At 45.1% G+C, this 21,767-nt stretch overlaps 1 protein-coding gene across 2 annotated transcripts in view; it reads right to left on the bottom strand.

Annotated features, from left to right (window-relative positions):
• The window catches only part of TRPC5 (transient receptor potential cation channel subfamily C member 5), a 104,147-nt gene that overhangs the window by 15,881 nt on the left and 66,499 nt on the right, over window positions 1–21,767 (bottom strand). For both annotated transcript variants that reach the window (XM_054289574.1, XM_054289575.1), the window contains exons 5-7: window positions 19,279–19,418; window positions 13,867–14,189; window positions 8,691–8,886 (exon numbers count right to left, since the gene is read on the bottom strand). In XM_054289574.1, the coding sequence (XP_054145549.1) occupies window positions 8,691–8,886; window positions 13,867–14,189; window positions 19,279–19,418 (659 nt within the window). The remainder of the gene's footprint in view (window positions 1–8,690; window positions 8,887–13,866; window positions 14,190–19,278; window positions 19,419–21,767) is intronic.

The raw sequence follows: 21,767 nt of genomic DNA, 5'->3' as shown, positions 1-21,767 counted from the left end.
ATAAACTGCCTTTCCTCAGCACAGGAGTGGGGCTGGATTGTGTGCTTTACTGAGCCTGCAAAGGTCACAGCACCAGAGGGAGCAGCAGGTGCCCAACACCTCTGCAAGGCAGCCTGCTTAAGTGCAGTGCCTGAGCTCAGCTGCCAAAAACTGAGTAATTGCTCAAAAATGAAAAAATCTTGTGTCCTGACCATTTAAATCCATCCTTGAGCCAAAGGGAAGGGACAGATTATAAATGTATGAGATTGCCTGAGTCTGTAAGTGAACCTTGAGCTGTGCAGATAGCACTGACTCAGGAGACAAGACTCTGTTTTCTCCCCCAAAATACAGGGATTGTAGCTGAGTGGCTACAGGGAACAGGACCAGCAAACAGAAACAGGTTATTAATCACATCCCCATTTAATTAGGAGTGGTTGTGTGTATGCTCTCTCACCTGTATGATCAGCATCCATTTATTTGCAAGGTTGCAGCGTGTTGCAAAAGGAAATCTCTGAAGCACTGGCAGCTAAAAAGTCATATTTCAGAGAATTCTTAGTAATATAGCTGTTTCCATTGTTCAGTACCAGGGGAAAGCTCTTCCCAGATAAATCCCTTTTAGTATTTCACTGCTTTTTCCTCAGTAATATTCTCCCTTTATCTTTCACTTTTCCCCTTTTCTCCTGCCTTTCTAACAAGAGTCCCCTCGATGCAGAAGCACGAGATAATGCTAATTGAGCTTGTCAGGCCTAAATAAAAGATGGGATAATGCAGGGGCTGCAACCTATGTAGTTCCATCTGGAGACTTCAACTTCTATCATGTAGCAAGAGCAAACCTTGCTGTGCTGCTCACACGAAATGGGCAGAGAGTTATTGACCTGTCAGGCAGGGCACTGGGGTGTTAACCACACCAACAACCCCCAGAGCCCAGCCCTGAAAATTCCAAAAATAAATGCCAGCAAACTCCCTGGAATATCTTACACCAGCCAGGGCTCATCTACAGATTGCAAGCTCTTCTCTTTTTTTCACTTAAGTGTAACTTTTCTGCCCTGAATAAGCCCCGAGATGGTTTGGCCATGGTGGTTCCCAGGGACACATAAACTCCTGTGGTTTCAAAGATTAAAAGCCACAGAAAGGCTGAAGCTCCTGATTGTGCTGCCAGTTCTCACAGGAGAGGCAGGATTGGATCCCAGGATGGAGCACAGGCTTTGTCTGGGCTAAGAACAGAAGATGCAGCCTGTGAAGCTGGAGCACATCGAGTGCCTCTATTTAGAGGCTCTGCAAACACCAGATGAATATTAACAATGCGATTCAAGTCCATGGGTTACATGTAATTAGGCCAAAGCCAGCAAAAAGACAAACAGTTCTACACCTTCAAATGAATCCTTTAGCTTGCTAACAAAAAGCAATTAAGCTGCCTGCCAGTCTGGAGCGAGGCTCCAGGGCTGATTTCACACACACAGGCTGTATGGGAGCATCCCAACACACCACTGCTGCATATTTCCCTTCACTTTCCAATAAAAACCTGCTGGGATTCTCCCCACACCCAGCCCCAAGGTGCAGAGAGAGAACTCAGCCTTGGGAATCCATCCCACTGCTCTAGAGATGGGCTGCAGCTCCTCAGGAGGGAACAGGAGTGGGATCCAGCATTTCTTCACATGGAAATGGAACAAAAATCATGGAGTGATGGAATGGGCTGGGTTGGGAGGTCTCCGATTTCTGCAGCTGGAATGGCTCCTGAGGTATTAGAAAGTCTCTTTTTTCCCAGCCCCACAGCCAAAGAAGTTGAGATTCCTCGGTTCTGCTTTTCAAGATTGTTTATTTTTCCTTATCTGTTACATTCTTTCTCTGACTTGCTGAGATCTGTCCAGCAGGTCAGGTTGTGGCACAGTCCCTGCCCTTGGGGTGGTGCTGGCTTTTTATACTAAGAACCACATGTACTTTATTTACAATAACTTCCCAATACCTATCACCCATGTTAGACAGTCTGTCTCGTCTCTAAACCAATCCAAAAGTGCCACCACCACAGCAGAAGATGGAGGACAAGAAGAAGGAGAAGGAGGAGAAGAAGGAGAAGGAGAAGGAGAAGGACAGGACACTCCCAGATTCCTCCATCTTGCCTCTTGAACCACCATTCTAAAACCCCAAAATTCTACTTTTTCATCCTGTGACAAATTCACTATCACTCTACTCAAACTCTTGTGGCCTGTAAATCCTCACACAAAGTTGGTAATTGTTTCCATGGGCTAAAATCAAAGGCTCAGGTGTTTTTGACTCTGTACCAAGGTCTCTGAGCCCCTTGCCAGGGTCTCAAGTCCTCCAGGGCAGCCAAAGGAATTTCCGGGGTTCCAACAGGGAGGGACCCTAAACTTCATTCCATTCCAACCCTCTGCCATAGGGACACCTTCCACTGTCCCAGGCTGCTCCCAGCCCCAGTGTCCAGCCTGGCCTTGGACACTGCCAGGGATCCAGGGGCAGCCACAGCTGCTCTGGGCACCTGTGCCAGGGCCTGCCCACCCTCACAGGGAACAATTCCTTCCTCATTCCTGATCTGAACCCACCCTCCTTTAGCTCAGGGCCATCCCCCCTTGTCCTGCCTGCCTGTCCAGGTGTCACTGAAGGCACTGACTGAGTGCAGGAGAATTCCCCATTTCAATTAATTACTGCTGGTCCACAGATGAGTGCAGTAATTGAGATCTGGGTAATTAGAGCTGTGGTGCAGAATAAAGCAAAGGTGTGAGCGTGTCACCTGCACCTCAAACACTTCTGCACGTGGGCAGTGACCAGCAGATGTGTGTGCTGGTCAGCAGGAGGCTCTGAGGGCCACAAAACTGAGGGGCAAAGAGCGGAATTTCACTCATCTGGCAAACCAAGGAAGAGCCATTTCATTTTCTTTCCAGAACCCCCTTGTTTCACTGCACCATAAAAAGCTTCAAGAAATATTGATCTCAGCTTGTACTGGCAACACAACAAGAGCATAATTTCATTTCCTGCTGCATTACAGAGTTAAAAACTGATGGCTTAATTTCTAAGAAATTCAAATTAATGGTGCTGAAATGAGCCTGGGAGATGAACATTTCCTCATGCTTTAAAAGAGTTTGGTTCTGAGATCAGATTTAGGAGCTGGCCTTACCTCCATAGCGGAACAGCCACCACCCCAAAATCTGCCACATGCACGGACTGGGCAGCTGTTGTACTTCAAACTGAGTTTATTGATTCATAAAATTCCTCCTTAGCCAAACCACCAGGTAATAACTGTGCAGGTCGTGCAAGCAGAGGAACATTTTCTGACAGTCCTGAGGGTCACAAATCACAGTGGGGAACAGAATTTCTGCTGGTGCTGTGAATTAAACTGGGTAGCAATTACTGCCACGGTGCTGAGGGAGTTCAGCTGCTGCAGAAAAGTGCAGGAATCTCTGTGCTTTGCAGAAGAAGAAAAGTTTGAAAGTGCCACCTGGGGGAAATCCAAAGTTATCTTGGAAACAATGTAATAGGGAGCTGAAAAATCTTTATGTTTCTCTGAGCCTTAATTTTTAAGCTCTCTAGCCTGCAAAAATTGAGAAAATTCCATATCTAATATCCCTATACTTACAGTCAAAGTTTTATTTATTTTTTAGCTGCACATGCCATTTCTTTTTAGTGTACAGCTTTTGTTTTGCTATGCAAAATATTTCTTTTCTTCATTCTCATCCTTAACTACTCGTGTTAATCCACTCCATTTAATTTCATCATCTAAAACTGCATCCTGAGGTTGGTGCCCAATGCCCTGATTCCTGCAACCCAAACACTGGCACTAAGTTCCAATTTAGACATACACTACTCTCAGAGACACACTTAAAACTTATTTTTTTTATTTTAAAGACTGCAGCCTTTTGCAGGAACAGCTATCTGAGATGAGCCAGCTTGAAATCACAGAGATACCAACCAACAGGAGGATAGAAAATACAATATACAGGACAATTTTGTGACTTTATGCTGGCTGCTGAAGTCATTATTCCAACATTACACACAGACACTGCATTACACACTCGAGGCTGCAACACCTTCCCACATGGGAGAAAGAGGGAATTTTTCTCAGGCTCCCTTTGGTGTTAAGTAATCCCAGAGGTATTAAACATCTCTGTACTTTTATCCCAGAACATCTGAAGGCTGTGAGGGCCCACATCTCTTCTTTAAAGTGCAGAGCTGTTGTGCACCATTCAGCTCACCTGCAGCTCTGCCCAGCAGCTCACAGCCCGTGGTTTCCACCCTGCACAGCCCTTGCTTGCTGTTCTTACACTGGTACTGCTCCTGCTGCTGCAGAGTCACCACTCCTGGTGCAGCTCCAGTGACTAATTCTTGCCTGACTCCCCGGAATAATCACAGGTGTGGCCACCAGGAACAGGCTGTCAGAAAATACACCTGAAATCCCTGCAGGTGTTCCTGCACTCGAGTGTCGCAGACATCTTTTATGGAAAATCCTTTCCTTAGGGTTTTTCCTCCTGAGAAGCTGATAGGCCTCAGGAACAAAATGTAAAAAATTATTATCTGCTGCTGTGGAATGGAACAGGTACATCTGTGATTGGCCCATGTTGGTTGTTTGTGATTAATGGCAATCACAGCCCAGCTGGCTTGGACAGAGAGCCCGAGCCACAAACCTTTGTTATCATTCCTTCCTATTCTATTCTTAGCCAGCCTTCTGATGAAACCTTTTCTTCTATTCTTTTAGTACAGTTTCAATATAATATATATAATAAAATAATAAATGAAGCCTTCTGAAACATGGAGTCAGATCCTCATCTCTTCCCCAATCCAAGAACCCCTGTGAACACATCACACCCGAGGGCACCCCCAGGTCCAAAATGCACCTGCACCCTCAGGAACACCAACTATGCCCCTTATTGTGAAAAAAAAATAGCATCTGGCAGGAGGATTGCATGACTTGATGAGAAACAGCCCATCACACAAAGTGCCCTCATCACCCACTCAGTTACTTTCTGCCATTTACAAATGATGCAGCCACCTGGCCACCCTCACATCATTCCCTTGTCCTTCCTCTTGTGATTGTGACAAATTCCTCTTCCCATCCTCGGCTAATGGCATTTCTGTCATGTCTGGAAGGTATTGAGATGAGGGAGCTGGCAGTGCATAACATCCCACTGCATCCTGTGCTGCTTGTATAAAATATTCTGATCTTCCCCATATTGAAACACACGGGAGCTATGGAAATTTGGGGCATTGCATTTGGATTTTGTTTGCTTTCTTGGTGAAAGATGGTGTCTGCCATAACCAAAGGATGGTTTGGTAAAGGAGAAAAATGGGCTGTCTGGAAATAATCGATATTGAAACTGCTTCAGGGCACTCCTGGAAGTATGCGTTTATTGAAGTCTGAAACAGCTGAGGAAAAAAACCAACAAAATTATGGCAGAAAAGTTTCTCCTTCTCTGAGTCAAAAACCACTTGAAGCAGAAGTTTTACTCTTTGCTTGCCTTGCTCTGCCTTCCACAGACACTGGTGCTTTCATGCTGTGTGCCTGCAGTGCCTAATTAAGCACTGAGCCCTAATCCCCAGACTGGGGAGACACAAGGAAGGGCCAAGGAGGAGCAGCCCAAATTCTCCTTTCCCAAGCCTCACAGCAAAAACTTATATGTGAGTACAGGAGAAAAGCTGACCTGAAAAACAACTGCTACAAACGCATTAGGTGTACTTGTGCCTGCAGGAGAGGAGGGGAGAAAGCCTGTTTGCATTGCAGCAGTGCCTGGGGCTCATTAACAAACGGGATTAATGAAGATGTCCTCAGCACTCCACTGCAGGGAGTCAGCAGGCAGAGATGCACTCTCATCTCACCCCCACATCTGTTTTATTGCTCTGCAGTGATGCTCAGGCCCAGGATTTCCTGCTGATGCAGAAGAAGACCTGCACCCCACCACAAGGACTCCTTCCCCTCCTTCCCCCTGGAATTCTGTCATTCCACGTGTACCCTCTGCAATATAAACACAAGGAGGGAGAAATGCCCAGTCTAGCACCCAGCCTGCTGTCATTCAGCAGGGGGTGAACCTGATTACAGGAGGTTAATTAATGCCCCACATTTGTAAAGCTCAACGTTTATTAACGACTTGTTTTCTTCGGGGGAGAGATTAATTGATGTTTGCCCTGAGGAGACACATGAAGGAAATTTGTCCCTGAGAGGAAGAAGGATGCAGGAATGCAGCTGGGCAGAGATGGGAAGTGCCAGCCTCCTGCCTTCCCAGGAAATGTCACTGCCCTCGGCATCACCTGCAGCCAGACACTTTCAGTGACAACTGCTGGGGAAGATGAAACAGGAAAGCCTTATAAATATGATTGCCTGGCAAAAGATTTTGAGAATATAGAAACTATAAGTGAGATTGAAATGAAAGCAAGCTTTGAGATCCCTCAGTTACTGAACAACTGGAAAACAATGGTGTGGCCAGCTGAAAGTAATCCCCTTTTGATGGAACAACACCCTCTGCTTGCAGACAGGCCCAAGGGTCAGAGCAGACCCTGCCAGCTTGGCAGAAGGGGCCCAAAGAGGAGTTTTTAGGGTTTAAAATGTAACACAGTATGGTAATGTAATAATTCTTATAGGTTGTATGGAAATGCTATAGGATTTGTATATTGTACTGGATTGGTTAGTGAGAATCAGAATATTCAACACAGAAGAAGATTTATTGTATTGTAACTGGAACCTCACGCTCTTACGCTTTTACTCTCTTACCCTTTTACTCTCTTACCCTTTTTACTCTCTTTCCCTCTCATCCTCTCTCCCCCTCTCTTCTCTTTGCTGCTCTGAGCTGTGGCTGGCAGCTCCCAGCAGGGCCCTGCACCCAGGCCCTTTGCAATAAACCACAAGTTCCAGACCTGGCTGCAGAGATCTCTCGTCTCCATCCATCCTGACCATCCTACCCCCTGACGTTCCTACAGACAACAGAATTACCTGCAGCATTTCCAGCATCATTTTCCCAAGCAGGGGCTCATGCAGCTCACTGAACTCCATGTTTTACTCAGTTATCCAGAGTTCAGCCCTCCAGCCCCGGCTCTGTCAAGGGCAGACTCTCTGATGGGGCCAGTCCCTGCAGCCAGCTGCTCCAGACACAAAACCATTACCACAACAGCCCTCCCTGGACCCTTCTCTCCAGTTAATTGTTATGATGGGTCCCTCTAATTCATGTGGGATTGTGTGTAATGTGTCATTGCATCACTGGAATTATTCAGGGGAAAGAATGATGAGTGGTTTGTGGCCAGTGAATAGCGAATACTGCTATTCTTGTGCCAGTCTTAGGCTGGGGCTTTGTCTTGGTGACAAGCCTGTTCGATGACAATAAAGGAAAGGGAATTGGAGAAAATGGCCAAGGAGAGAATCTTTGTTTTCTGTCCCTCATTCCAGTCTCCCTGGAATGTGAGGAGTAGCAGTGAACAAAGAGAAAGCACTCGAAGCATTGAAACAGACTGATAAATGCCTTTGTGATAAACTGCTTTTCTGCTCATCTGGAAGGTCAGTGGTCCAGTTTTTCTCATACTTTTTACCATGATAAAGATCAGATGTCCAAAAGAATCAGCAATTTGACCAAGTGAATTTAGGAACCACTTGAATCAGCAGATAATCAACAACAATTGTGGAACCTGTTCAAGAAAACAACTCAATACTCCCCTCTGCGCTTCAGCCAGGAAAGGAACTCACCCACACACATCCCCAGAGACTTGTCCAGGAATTTGGAAATGGAAATTGTAGGAGAACTGCTTCTGGTTGTGTTTTTGCTCTGGTTTATCTTCCAGAATAAAACAAGAGTAACCCAAAGCAGAGGAGGAAGCCTCTATTCTATCTATGTGTACTGAGCGACCAGCCAGGGACACAAACAGCTTCCCCCACTCCTGTTTTGCTCCCAGACGCTGCAGCAGAGCAGTTCAGCACCTCCCTGTCTCCAAACCCATCATGTTAGTGGTCACAATGGAGAGTAAGTGCCCACTGATTTATCTGAAGTCCTGTGCACACTAGATTTTGCTTCCTTCCATACTGTTCCTGACCTAAAGAGCCTTAAAATGCAGAGCCACGCTGCTTTAGCTTTCAGTCTGTTGACAAATTTAATCATCAAGGTACAGATTGGCTTTTGGGTACACAGAATGGGATTACAGTGGGGAAAACAGTTTTGAGCATTCAAATGAAAGTTCAGTTTGATAAGGGCTCTACAGCCCCAAGTTGCCTCAGCTCAGATCCATCCTGCACTGGGATTACTCAGGAATCTCACATGGTTACACAGCCAGGAGACTCTGGTATTACACATGGACATGATCTAATTTCAAGTGGGAAGAGACTGTGGAAAAAGAAATTGCAGGACTGGGCTCCTGACACACATGGTTTCACATGAGAAAGCAGAAATAGGATAAAAAAATACACCACAACACCCACCCCCCAGGTTCTAACCAAACATCAGGAAGCAGTGGGAAGTTTCCCTTTATACACCCAAGGTGGTCAGCAAGGTCCCTCCACAGGAGGAGACAGGGGCAGATCACAGCCCATGAGCCTTTTCCAGCTTTACAAACAGAGCAAAACCTCCTCCTCAGGCATGATTCAGGCTGCTGAGCAGAAATCCCAGCTACCTGCTGGCAGAACCTGGGGGCAGCGCTCTCCAGCAGCCCCGAAGGGACCCACGTGCTGCAAATCAGACAAATGAGGCACACAGGGAGAAAGAGCAGCAGAAAGAGAAGGGGTAACTCACAGCAATGAGCTGGTAGGAGTTGTTCATCATGGCTATGAGCATGTTCAGCAGCACAACGAGGGAGATGACGTTGTAGGTGCCAAACATCGTGGCCCCAACAAACTCGGTGAACTCGTGTCTGGCTTTCACGTTGGTCACATAGAGATTCAGCAGCCCAAACACAGACCAGAAGAGTGACTGGAGGGTCTCGAAAAGCCTGCAAAGAAAACAGGTTTTTAGCTGGCTACCTGATGCTGGGGGGTGGAAAATTATCTTTTCCCACACAGATATTGGGAGACACCACTTAGCACAGCCTCTTATCCCTCACTGGGGACAGCCTGTGCTCAGCCACAGTGACCCACCAGCCAATGCATGTGAGAGCTGTCCCATCAACAGCATTTGCTGTCTGTCCAGGAGCCCAGACCACATCCTTGTGAGATGCAGCAAGCACAGCTTCCCCGAGGAACCCAAGGCTCCCTTTCCCACTCTGCACATTGCACAGAACAGCCACAATATATTCCATTTAATTAAAATTGCCATGCTGCGATGCTGCTGCTATCTATAAACTCTCCTGTTTAATCAGTGCCTGCATCATTAACATGTCTGCAGGATAAATGCTCAGGGAGCCCATCCCCAAGCGTGACTGCAGCAGTGAACAGTGCACAACAACAAGGCACCACCAGGTGGGACATGGCAGAAATCACAGCACTTGCACCTTTGCTCTGTTTGGAACACACCTGCCCAAAACACTGCTCTGTTTGCAGTACACCTGCCTGAAATGCTGCTTTGTTTGCAGTAGGTCTGCCTAAAATGCTGCTGTGCACCTGCCCGAAATACTGCTCCGTCTGCAGTGCACCTGTCCAAAACTGCTCTGTTTGCAATGCACCTGCCCAAAGTACTGCTGTGTTTGCAGTGCACCTGCCCAAAACTCTGCTGTATTTGGAATACACCTGCCCAAAGTGCTGCTGTGTTTGGAACACACCTGCCCAAAATGCTTCTCTATTTGCAGTGCACCTGCCCAAAATGATACTGTGTTTGCAGTGCACCTGCACAAACTACTGCTGTATTTGGAATACACCTGTCCAAAACACTGCTGCTCTATTTGCAATGCGCCTGCCCAAAATGATACTGTATTTGCAATGCACCTGCCCAAAAACACTGCCCTATTTGGAATCTACCTGCCCAAAACTCTGCTGTGTTTGAAGTGCACCTGCCTAAAATGATGCTGTGTTTTTAGTGCACTTGCCCAAAACTGCTCTGTTTGGAACACAACTGCCCAAAATGCTGTTCTGTTTGCAATGCACCTGCCCAAAATGCTGCTCTGTTTGCAGTGCACCTGCCCAAAACTGCTCTGTTTGCAATACATCTGCCCAAAATGCTGTTCTGCTCACAAAGCACCTGCCCAAAACTCTGCTGTGTTTGGAATACACCTGCCCAAAACGCTGGTGGCTCAGTGGTTGGAGCAGCAGCTCCCACCCACCACGGGCAGAGTCCCTGGCAAAACCCTGCAACCACAGCCCGGTAATGACTCAGATGAAAGAGAGTCATCACATTAATTCAGCTCAAGGGTTTCTCTTCTTCTGAAGGCCTCCTTCCCTAGATGAACCAGAGCTGACCCCACTGAGCTGGTGAGATCATCCCAGGTCTCTGTGCTTCCAGTGACCTTTCGCAGTCACGTCAGACACGCAATCAGCAATCAAAGTAATTGCTCTATTTGGGCATCTTTGTTTTGGCTTGCCAAAATATGGCATTTATATCATCCAAAAATGACATTTATATGCCTGTTTAAGAGTTCCCATTTTGGCCTGAGGTCAGCAGATGTTTTCAAATGCAACTTCTAGACACATCAATATGAATAATTCAGATGCTTTACTTGACATACCAGGAATCTGTTCTCCCATCATCTCCAGGCATTTGTTCACATGTATCCCCATGCCTTATATGAGAATTCTGTTTATACTTTGTGGATGTAGCTTTTCACTGGCCAAAATCATAAAGATGCTTTAAAGCAAAAAACCTTTATCTCAAAGCTCAGGCTGTTTGTTAGGCTTATTAAATAACCAAGGTAGTAAAATACAGATTAACCAAAGAATGCCAAGCATTTCTCTACTAGAAGTGGTGGAGTGCTAGCTGTCTTTTAAAATATTTATAATATTTTTACAATTAACAGTAGAAATACTACTTGGGCTGTAGGTACAAGAGAGACAGGGGTTCTAATCACTGAACTGAAATCAGTTTTAGAAGTGATCAGTGCGTTGTTCTGGATGCACAATATTACCCAGGTGTGTAATCTGGGCCCAGACTAAAGCAAATATGCACATGTAGTGCCCTTGACAAAGACACCAAGTGGTTCCTGCAGCTCTGCAGAGCAGTGAGGATGCTGTGAGGTGCTGTGTCCTCAGTGTTCAATGACAGGGCAGGTCCACAGCCTCTTTTCACAGCCCATGTTTCAGGGCAGGCTCACACTCCTTTGGAGAAGCAGCTATAAAGAAACAGAATTTTGGAAACGGTGATTGAGAGGCTCTCATGTCCTGCTGAGTGTATTTTGAATCCTAATTAAACAGAAGAATTCTCAAAGCTCCACCACTCTCCATGGTGGCTTAGGGAGAACAAGTGCCCCCTGTGCCCTGGAGAATGGCAGGGAGAAGGACACAGCAGGCAGGGAGATGTGACTTCCTCCACCCCTTCCTCCTCTTCCTCACTCTCCTCTCCCCCCTTCGGTTGCCAGCATCACAGCTATAAACATATTTTCCAATCATCTGCCTAAGCAGCAGGCACTCTGCTTTCTGAGGGATGGCAAGGCCAAAGCAGAAAGCCTTAAATTATTCATTACTTCCCCTCGTTGCTGTCACAAAGGAATATTACTTTTCCATGATCTGTGTGTGCAATGCAGAAAATTTCCTCGCCAGGAAAACGTTAATCCCACCCTTTGAGAGTAATAGGAGATAACGTGGCAGTAAATAGGTGTCACACTTGACACAAGCTGCACACACACCAGGGGCGTCCTCTTTGCTCCCCTGGAAGAATTAGAGCTCGTTGTGAGCCCAGGAATGCTGGTGGGAACCAAAGTGCACTGATTCAGAGCTTTGCAGATTTATTCCTTCATAAGGAATGAGCCATGAGCAAAGTCAGGGTCCCCAGCCCTGCCTGGACTGGCTCCAGCCTCCTTTGCTTCCCCCCAAAACAATATTTGGATCTGCAGCTGCTCCTTCCCAGCCACTGCCCCATGCTGTGCATCTGCTCCCCAGCCAAATGTCAGCTTGTGCCGGGGGTGTTGATAAAGACCATTTAAACTTTTAAGAACACGTTAAATAAATTTCTTAAGCGAGCCTCAAACAAAAAGTACCTGCAGAGTGTTCTGTCCCCTGCCAGGAGACCTCACTCCTAATGGATCCCCTCCCACTGGGACTTTGTTTTACACAAACCTCTGCCACAAAGGCTGAGCCCCCTCAATTTCCTTTCTGTGCTGCATTCCCCTGGCAGGGGGTTTAAATGAACGTTAGGGTGGCAGAAATTGTGGTTTGTATTTAAGCTGATCGACACAGTTTCTGCTAAGTGCTTCTTGTATAATTTTTAGCTCTCAAGACATTACACCTTCTTACAGACTTCAGGATGGTTGGTTGGTTGATTTGCTTTTTTTCTTTCCCTGCTGGCCCAATGTTCTTTTTCTTCAGTCAAATCCTGCTGTTGCTTTCTCCACTTATCTGACACAATGAAATCTGTAAAAAACCCAGTGTGCAGTGGTGGCAGGCCCAAACCAGAACTGAACACACCTGTTCAGCACAGCTCCAGAGAAAGGCAGGGTTTGGTACTGGATTTTGTAGGCTTGACCCTTCCTGAGGTAGAATTTACCCCTTTACAAACACTGTGCTTGCCAAACCTTCCTCCCTCTGGCTGCTGCATCAATATGGACGCAGATCAAGGAATAAATTTGTTATTTAATTTAATTCCTTTGCCAGGGCAGCACGACACATTTCTGGGGCATGTGAGGCAGCTAAAACAGAAAAAGGTCTGAAATCCTTAATTCTGTTTCTCATTAGCACAATGCAGGTCCATTCACTTCCCCCAGACAGAGATGGGTTTCATGAGAAAATTAATCAAGCCTGTGGTGTTCCTGCTCTGCAGTGGGAAATGGCACATGTCTGCTGTACCAGGGCCTGCTGCTCTTGAAGGATGGGCTCTATCCCATGAAAATTCCATATTTCTTCTAGGAGAGAGCCCACAGGACAAAGCTGGAACCTCTCCTCTCCCAACCAAGTCATGTGGCCTGAGCCATCATCTGTTTTTGATAACAGTGCAAATACATCCCAAATCCTGTCTTAACCCCAAACCTTCAGCTGACAGAGGGAGGAGAATTATTGGGCATCATGACAAGTTTTATTTAATTTAGCATAAAGTGGTGGACAACAGTTTTGTTTTGCTTGTTTGCAGGGCGTGGGCCTTTTTCTAGCCCATGCTTTATTTATTTCTCCTGCCATTGTGAGTTAAGTACTGTGCAAGCAGCAAGAACAATCGGGTGGGGGCTGATTATTATAATTATTTCTACTATTAGTAATTAAAACAAATACATCAGCAAGACAATTCATGTCATTTTTCAGCATGTGCTCGCTCTTTCAGCTCTGCCAGATGTCCTCACAGCAATTTCCATGCCAGCATCTCAGTAAAGTACCAGCATTACCAGCAAAAAAAAAAAAAAAGGTTCTGCTGGGATTTTAGTCTGCAAGGAAATCAGAGAAGCCTGCAACATCACATATCCATAAAAATGGTCTAGGTGAGATTGTTGTGGCTGCTGCAGGCACATTATTTATTAATAAATAGGTTTATTCCTTATTTTCTTCATTTTATTCAGGTTCCCCTCCTTTCTTCAGTAATTAGGCAAAACAATTACTGTGGCAAAAGGGCACTTCCTCTCCCAAATCTACTGAAATTGTGCATAGTCATAACAAGATTTAAGTTGCAGGATCATGCAGGGAAACCCCTTGGGCCAGAACTAAAAGGTCTCCCAGTGCCAGACCTAAGTGAGAGTCTGTGACAGCAGAGCTCAGCACAGTGTCTGCCCCACTTAACTCCCACCTTTCCTGCAGGGCCAACCACCTCACCTGGCACTTGCAAATGAATAAATACAGGCTCTGTCAGTGCAGTGACAGGCAGGGGACAGGGGAAGCAGCCCCAGAAGCAGAAAGAGAGGATGTCTTACGTGGAGAAGGCATTGTTCTGTTTCTCACATCGGATCCCCTTGCAGTTGTTGGGTTCCTCCGAGGCACTGGTCTCATAATAAAAATAAAGCTGGTTCAGTCCGTTGGCAAAAGCCAGAAGCACCAGGCAGTAGATAAAAAGGAATTTGAGGATGTCTAGCAGCATGCGTCCCAGAGAAATCTGCAGGGGTCCCAGGTGCGAGTTGGCTGTAAACAGGGAGATGAGGCGCAGGGAGCTGAGGATGTTGGATATTGCAAAGAGAGCTTCTGCAATCAGGGTCGGGTGCCACATCTCCCACTCCTCCCGCGGGCGAGAGCCGTTGTACTGGCAGGAAGGAACAAAGAACAAGGGCAGAAAAGTGAGATGAGGTGTAGTGACTCTGAGGAAACTCCACTCCAAGGTCACACCCACTGACCCAACCCTTCACAGGTAAATCCTAACCAGGTACTGTGGCACAAAAAAAGTTTTTAACTATTGTTGCAAGGAGGCCTCGATGCTGGGAATAATGTGCTCTGACTCCATGATTCAGAAGGCTGAACAATGGCTTTATTAAAACTATACTATATTACACTATAGTTAATTTTAATATATTATGCTATATTAATACTAGTTAAAATTAAACTAATTATATTACAGTAATACTACATTAAAACTATACTAAAAACTATAAAATGATAAAAATTATATTAAAATTATAATAAAGAGATACTATACTATACTATCCTATCCTATACTATACCATACCATACCATATTATACTATACTATACTAAAGATACTAAAGAAAAGCCCATGACTGTCTGAGACAGCCAGAACACAGCTTTGAGTGACTGGCTAATCACTCAAAACCACTTTCACCCATGTCCAATTAACCAACTCACTTTGGGTAAACAATCTCCATAACACATTCCACACGTGCAAAAGCAGGAGCAGGGAATAGAGATAAGAATTGCTTTCTCTTCTTCTCTGAGGTTCTCATTGCCTTCCCCAGGAAAAATCCTTGGGAAACTTGTGCCTGCTGCCCTCTGTGAAGAGAGCTGAGGCCACATTTAACCCCCTACACCCCAGCTGCTGTCAGGCTCACAGTCAGGATTCAGAACTGAAGCTGACTTGATGAGGGTAGAAATGAAGGTTTAAAGATGCTTTTTTATTAATTGTGGCTACTACATTACGACCCCCTGATGGTGAGAGATGTAGGACCAGGTTTTCTTTAGAGGCTTTGGGTATGTTGGCTGTTTTTAGCCTAAACTGAAAAATTAGGATTTTTTAAAATTTGTTTTACTTTTGAGTTCACAGTTTGTAGGTTCCTTATGTCCATGGCTTCATACACACCCTCCTTATCTTTCAACATTTAAAGGGGTTCAGATTTTATCATGTTCCAGATGTAAATTTCCAATTACTTTTGTTCTTTCTCCTGCTAAATATGTCTGCACATTATAAACACTGCACATTCCAGGAACAATGGGAGGCAGGGAGAAGGAAGGGAAGAAAAGCAGTGAACTATTGGATGCTTTCCTTCCCATGTAATCTCAAAAAAAAAAAAAAAAAGCAGGCAGCCCAGAACCAAAAGGCTTTTTTCGTATTAATTTTCTTATTAGTTAATTTGTCATGGCAATTTTAGGAGAGTTGCTAAAGCAGAGGTCTTAATTACAGCTGAAACTGGGTACAGTTGAGTGCATCAATTACAACATTAACTGGGTTTGTAATGTAGCTGTAAAAGCAGAAGCATTTTCTGAGCAAAGTGCAGCCAGATGCGAGCAGGTACCACAAAAGATTGGTTCTGTAAAATGTAACTGCTCTGATTCTGTGAAATGTGAAATGTAACTGCTCTGCCTTAACGACAGTGGCACGGAGAATGGAGTCAAAGACATTTAACATCAAGGAATAATTGTCCTTTTAACATTTGTCTCCGCTCATTTAGCATGCATAAAAAGGCAGAACTGCACTCAGGATAACACAGCTGAAACCATAACCAGCATGTCTGGGGCTCCTAAAATAATTCTGCTACCTCTGAAAAGGAAATGGCACCAATGTCACACTGACAGGACGAGATTGCAGAGACTTTCTATTTAAACCTGAAGGTCCAATACACAAACTCCAGTGTATTCAAGGGCTCCCAGTTTTTTCAAGGGCTCAGCAAAAAGCAGGCTGATATTTCAAACTATCCCTCTGTATGAAGGAGATGAGACACGATACAAAGGCATTTCAGCATGACCTCGGATTGCTTCTGACATTTCCAAACTGTTCTTTATTACATGAACATCATGGCCTGAGCCTGTTAACTTGATTTGAAGATGGGTCTTCAAATGCCTACAAACAGGCAGAGAGGTGAACTTTTTGTGGATATCCAGCAGTGGGGGTGGGTGGGATTGGGAAGCAGATTTGCTTCTGGACAGCAGATTTGCACAGTTATTCCCAATTCCCCTCTTCAGGCTGGCTGGATACAGCAGCCCAGGGCTCTCTGCTAAAGTTTAGCACAAATTGCACATAAAGGTATGGGGAAATACCTTTTTTAAAGGTATTAATATTTTAAAATGTATTTTATATTTTAAAATATTGCTTTAAAAAGAGGTGTGGGACACTCTTCTGTGCAATATTTAAAGCAATAAATAAATAACGCAATAAATAAAACAATGTTTAGGTCATTAAGGTAATATTTTGGTCCTTTATGAACTGATGGTATCTCCTCGCTTGGCAAAAACAATCTTTAGAGCAGCCTGGCATCACAGGTAACAGAGACACAGCAGATTTCAGAGTTATCTAATGAAGCTGGGTATCTGGGAAGGCTGGAGTAGTTTGGTTTGGTGTCTGTTCAAAAGATGAAACACAGCAGAGATGTACACAGACTAGCACAAATAAATTACACCATGCTGTCACATTTACCTTTCCTCATTACACAATAATTCAATGCAGCAAATGGAAGCTGATTAAGAAAGTATTTCTACCCTATAATTAGCCTGAAGATTCCACTGGTATCAGACAATACTAGAGCCAGGTCTTGGAACCAGTCAAATCAAGGAAAAAAAAACATCTTCACGTAAAAACAAGGATGGAAAGCATTTAGTGTCAGTATGCAATTTATTTTTTCTGCTATTTGGCAGAAAGTTAAATGTCCATGTAATCCTTTGAAGTTCTAAGAAGTGTTAGAATATGGTATATTGGCATATATCCCAGCTTCTTCCAGCTCAGGGCTGTTCTATAAATAACAAATCATGTTGCAAAATGTTTTGGAGCCATTATCAACGATTCAAACCCTCACACTGCAGAGCACACTGAGTGACACAGGGCAGAGGGGACTTCTGTGACCATGTGTGTCACAGACATCTTTTATGAAAAATCCTTTCCTTAGGATTTTTCCTTCTGAGAAGCTGAGAAGCCTCAGGAACAAAATATAAACAATGGTTATCTGCGGCTGTGGAATGCAACAGATGCATCTGTGATTGGCCCGTGTTGGATATTTGGAATTAATGGCCAATCACAGTCAGCTGGCTCGGACAGAGAGCCGAGCCACAAACCTTTGTGGTCATTGTTTCCTATTCTATTCTTAGCTAGCCTTCTGATGAAACCTTTTCTTCTATTCTTTTAGTATATTTTTAATGTAATATATATCATAAAATAATCAATCAGCCTTCTGAAACATGGAGTCAGATCCTCGTCTCTTCCCCAGTCCAAAAACCCCTGTGAACACCATCACACACGTGTTTCAGGAGATTTTCTGCACCTCTCAGAATTGCCTGGCATGGCCCTGATCAGGAGCTGACCTGAGATGGGCCAGGTTTAACCCAGGAGGGTTTGAACTGGGCTCAAACTGATCTGTTCCTGCCAATCCTCCTGTGTGTGCTGGCCCATGGGGTTTTGGGGTTGGCCTGCATGTTTCTGTGGCTCTTACAGGGAGCACAAACAGAGCTGCACCTCCTCCGCAGCTGGGCTTTGGCTGGGAGTTGCATCCCAGTGTGTGACTGCACATCCCCTGGATGCACAGCTCCTCTAGTAATTAGTGTGAGGAAGAACCAGATTGGTAACATTTTTCGTTTTGTCCATGCATTTCACCATTTCCAGGTTTTGGGAGTTTTTTTGTGGGGTTTTTTTTTTTTTGTTTTTTGTTTTTTTGGTTTTTTTTTTTGCATTGCTTATGATTTAAAGACCAACCTTTCAAGTCTGTAATTTCCTCCCTGGTTCTGAATGCTGGGAGACTAAAAGACATAATCTGTTCCTGCTTTGATGCTGTTACAGAGCTGCCTCTTCAGGGAGCAGCAACCAGCTTAAAAGCTTTTCCCTTTGAAAATCTGACTCACCAGGACTGCAGCCTCCAGGATTCAACAAAGGCCCCATAGCAGGGCTGTTTGCACTCTGGAGTCAATGGGCTTGGGGAAATTTTCTCCTCTTCTCCCCCTCTGCCTGCTGGGCAGGACTAAACAAGGCTGGTCTGGGGAAGGGCTTGTCCTGGTTATTGGGAGCTGGGCTGGCAGAGATGGAGACCTTGCAAAGCTGGGAAGAGTGGCCAAGGAGCAGATCCCAGTTGCTGATCTACACCTGAGTAATTCCACTGACTGCAGAGAAGCTGCTGCTGATTCATAGCAGGGGAAGAAGTAGGCCAAGCACGAAGCTCCAGCTGAAGCCAAAGAGAGCTGTTGCATAAGGAATTTTACTTTTGTGTCTTGCCTTTGAAAAAGGGAGACAGAAGGAAAAGTGCTTCAGGCCATCCCCTGGCTTCAAACCCTGTGCATATGCTAATTTGGAGCATCAGAAGTTGATAAATGTGGAAGGTGCTTTTGAGGATGAGCTCTGATGTGGGCTCTCACCACAAATGGAACATGACAGGGAAGAACCCACAGGGTGTTAAAGCCCCAGCTTGCTCCTTTGTCACTTCCCTGCCCACAGGTTGCATATTGAAGAGTGACTTGACCCCTTTATATCAGATTATCAGAGAGAAGCCTCCTAAGAACAGTCTTGCTCTTCTCAGCAGACCTGTCACAAACTTTTGATCACTAATCTCCAGATCTGTAGGATCATACAGATTATAAAACTTGGTTCTAGAAGTTTTCAGGTAACCCTGTTCTTGTTTTCCCTTTACCATTTTATTTAAAAGCCATGTTTTCACTATGCATTGTTGAAGGAGGTGCCAGCACAGAAAACAAAAAGTGCCTTGGCAACTGAGTAGCTGCAAAAGGCACAGAAAGTGGAGAAATTTCTCCCCAGTGCCCAAACAATCTATTTAACTTTTAATCAAAGAGTCAGAACGAGCAGGATGTTCGTTCTCCAAACAAAATAGCTTTCCAGGTGAATATTCAAAATTGGACTGCTTGAAAAGCTGCTATTTTCTTTGCTTTGTGATTTTGATTTGAATAGTTTGTACCCTGTGTACCACAGCTCTCACCAGCACATTACAAATTCCCTCTCCCCAGTTACTGTACCTTGACATAGGCAACAATTTTAAGGGAGATAGTGGCAAGATAGAGGGAGTTCATTGCAAAATCCATCAGATTCCACCAGTCATGCACGTACTCATTGAATCCACCATCCCACATTTCCTTGATTTCTCCCCAGATGAAACCTGTAGAAAGAAAGGGAGTTCATTGCCATGACAAGGCATTATTTGCCATTAAAACCCTGTGTATATACACATGATGTAACAGCAGACAATTTGAAATTAACAGCTTGGAAAAAATGCCTCATCCCTCCTGCCTTCCACAAAGCACAATGCTGCTGATTATGAGACATTTCACAAGTCTGTGGGGAATGCAGTCTGGAGAGAGCTGAAAAAGACCTTGGTTTCCTACCCAGGGCTCCAGATATGCACATGAGGAGACTGCCTGAAACACATGTTATTTATAACCAGGACGAGTGAATTGGCTCAGCTGAAATTTGCTCTACGTGAACAAACTCTTCAAGCAGCTCTATTTGGTATAGTTCCTAATAGATTGTCTGCTCTCGCAGACACTGTGAGCAATTCATTGCTCTGTTGGACAGCACTGATTTTCCCTGGCTTTCTCTAGCCACACCAGAACCAGCACAGCTCCTCCCTGACCTGGAAATATCACCCCAAAGGAGGAAGAAATGGATCCATTCTCTGCTCAGCCCCTGCATTGATGCATCCTGCTGCAGAAAAAGCCCACAGGGATTATTTGTGAGGAAAGGTGAGACTCAGCAGGAAGCAGGGCAGTGACTCACCTCGTGTCAGATATGGCTGTGGGGTTGGTGAGCTGTTTGTTCCCAAGGATACGGCCAGAGCCCATCATGCCAACCCTGAAATGCCTTCTGGTGATCATTTTGGGCACTTGCTAATGCTCACTGTACCTCCCTGCAGCTGAAAGGGTGAAGGGCAGCCTCTGAAATTCATCACCAGATTGCTAAACCCACCTGACACAGTTCTGATTATAAGTAACTTCCATGTCCTTCCTTGCACAACTGTTTAAATATTTCTGAAAGCCCAAGTCACATCAAAAATCAAATGGCAGCTCCTCCATGCCTTGGATACTTCTGAAAAAATTACTTTAGAGCCCCAGGTATTTTGAATTACCCACTTGACATTATCCTTGAATGAAAAGTGGAAATGTGTGAAGAAGACACAGAACAAAGCAAAGCAAAACAAAACAAAACAAAACAAAGTACACCTCCATGTGCATTACCAATGTCATTACCCAAAGTGCTGCTCCTGCCTAACCACAGGGTAGTGCAGTGGTCACTGATGTGCTGCTTGCAGCTCAACTTTAAGGACCTGGATGCTCAATCTGAAGAGCAGCAAAGTTGCAATGAACTGCTGCACGCCCCCAAATATCAATCTGAGCTGCTCAGCTGCCAGCCAGCAGGTCAGTGGCCACACCAGCATCATGTCAGGGCCAGCCAGGTAATCCCATTACAGCTGCCTCCACGTCTCTGCACGCACACAAACCCATAAAATAAAATAAATCAATGGAGAGGAGCCTGTTGAAGAACTCGTACACTGTATTTATAGTGAGTTATCCTTGCTGGTTACTATAGCTACAGCAATGCTGTGTGTGCCTGCTCTCTCTCCTTCTGTAGTGGAAAATATTTTGTAAGTAATAACCTTTAATCTGGTGAAACTGTTCTAATTTCTCTATTTAATAAACAGTCATACAATATCTCTATTTATCTGAAACAAAGGAACTCAAGAACAGACAGCTGTAAAAAAGGTTTTTGAAGGGATTGTGCTTTTGAAAGGTTTTTTAAAATGGATTATCCTTCCTTCATCTGCAAATCAATTTTACTGAAATGCCTACCATTTCCGTCAATTTCAACTATGAATTTAAAGATAAAGTGAATATATGACCTAAGCTGAGAAAAGACATTTAACCCCCTGAGCTTACTCTGAAGTTTCCACCAACACCTGCCTTTGAGTGCATAAATCAGCTGCATCAGATAATGGTGGAGCTGTGCAAGGAGCACAGTGCCCTGGGTCAGCACCCAAAGTGATTTGTGAACACATCTGCAACTCTTACTTTCCTTCCTCGTTTTCCATCAGCAGCTTTGAGCTTGGCACAGGAACAGCTGGGTTTGCTCAGCACAGAGCCAGCCTGACCCAGAGCCAGAAACAAAGAGCAGAGTCCTGGTGTCACCAGGACAGGGGAGCCAGAAAGGTGTGGGGAAGCAGGAGAAAGGTGTGGGGAAAGCAGGAGGGCAGAAAGGTGTGGGGAAAGCAGGGGAGGCAGAGAGGTGTGGGGAAAGCAGGAGAGACAGAAAGGTGTGGGGAAAGCAGGAGGGCAGAAAGGTGTGGGGAAAGCAGGAGAAAGGTGTGGGGGAAGCAGGAGAAAGGTGTGGAAACCTCTGCCCATGAGCAAAGTGCCTGGTGACACTCCCAGCTCCCAGGGGTGGCACGTGAGGGTCATGGGAGCAGATCAGGATCCTGATGGAGCTCCCAGGCTTCCACTGCTGCTGTGCTGGA

Source organism: Melozone crissalis, unplaced genomic scaffold, assembly GCF_028551555.1.
Source record: "Melozone crissalis strain CALT ecotype California unplaced genomic scaffold, PUWL_Pcris_2 ptg000068l_1, whole genome shotgun sequence".
Lineage (NCBI taxonomy): Eukaryota > Metazoa > Chordata > Aves > Passeriformes > Passerellidae > Melozone > Melozone crissalis.
This window is presented reverse-complemented; position numbering and strand designations above follow the sequence as displayed.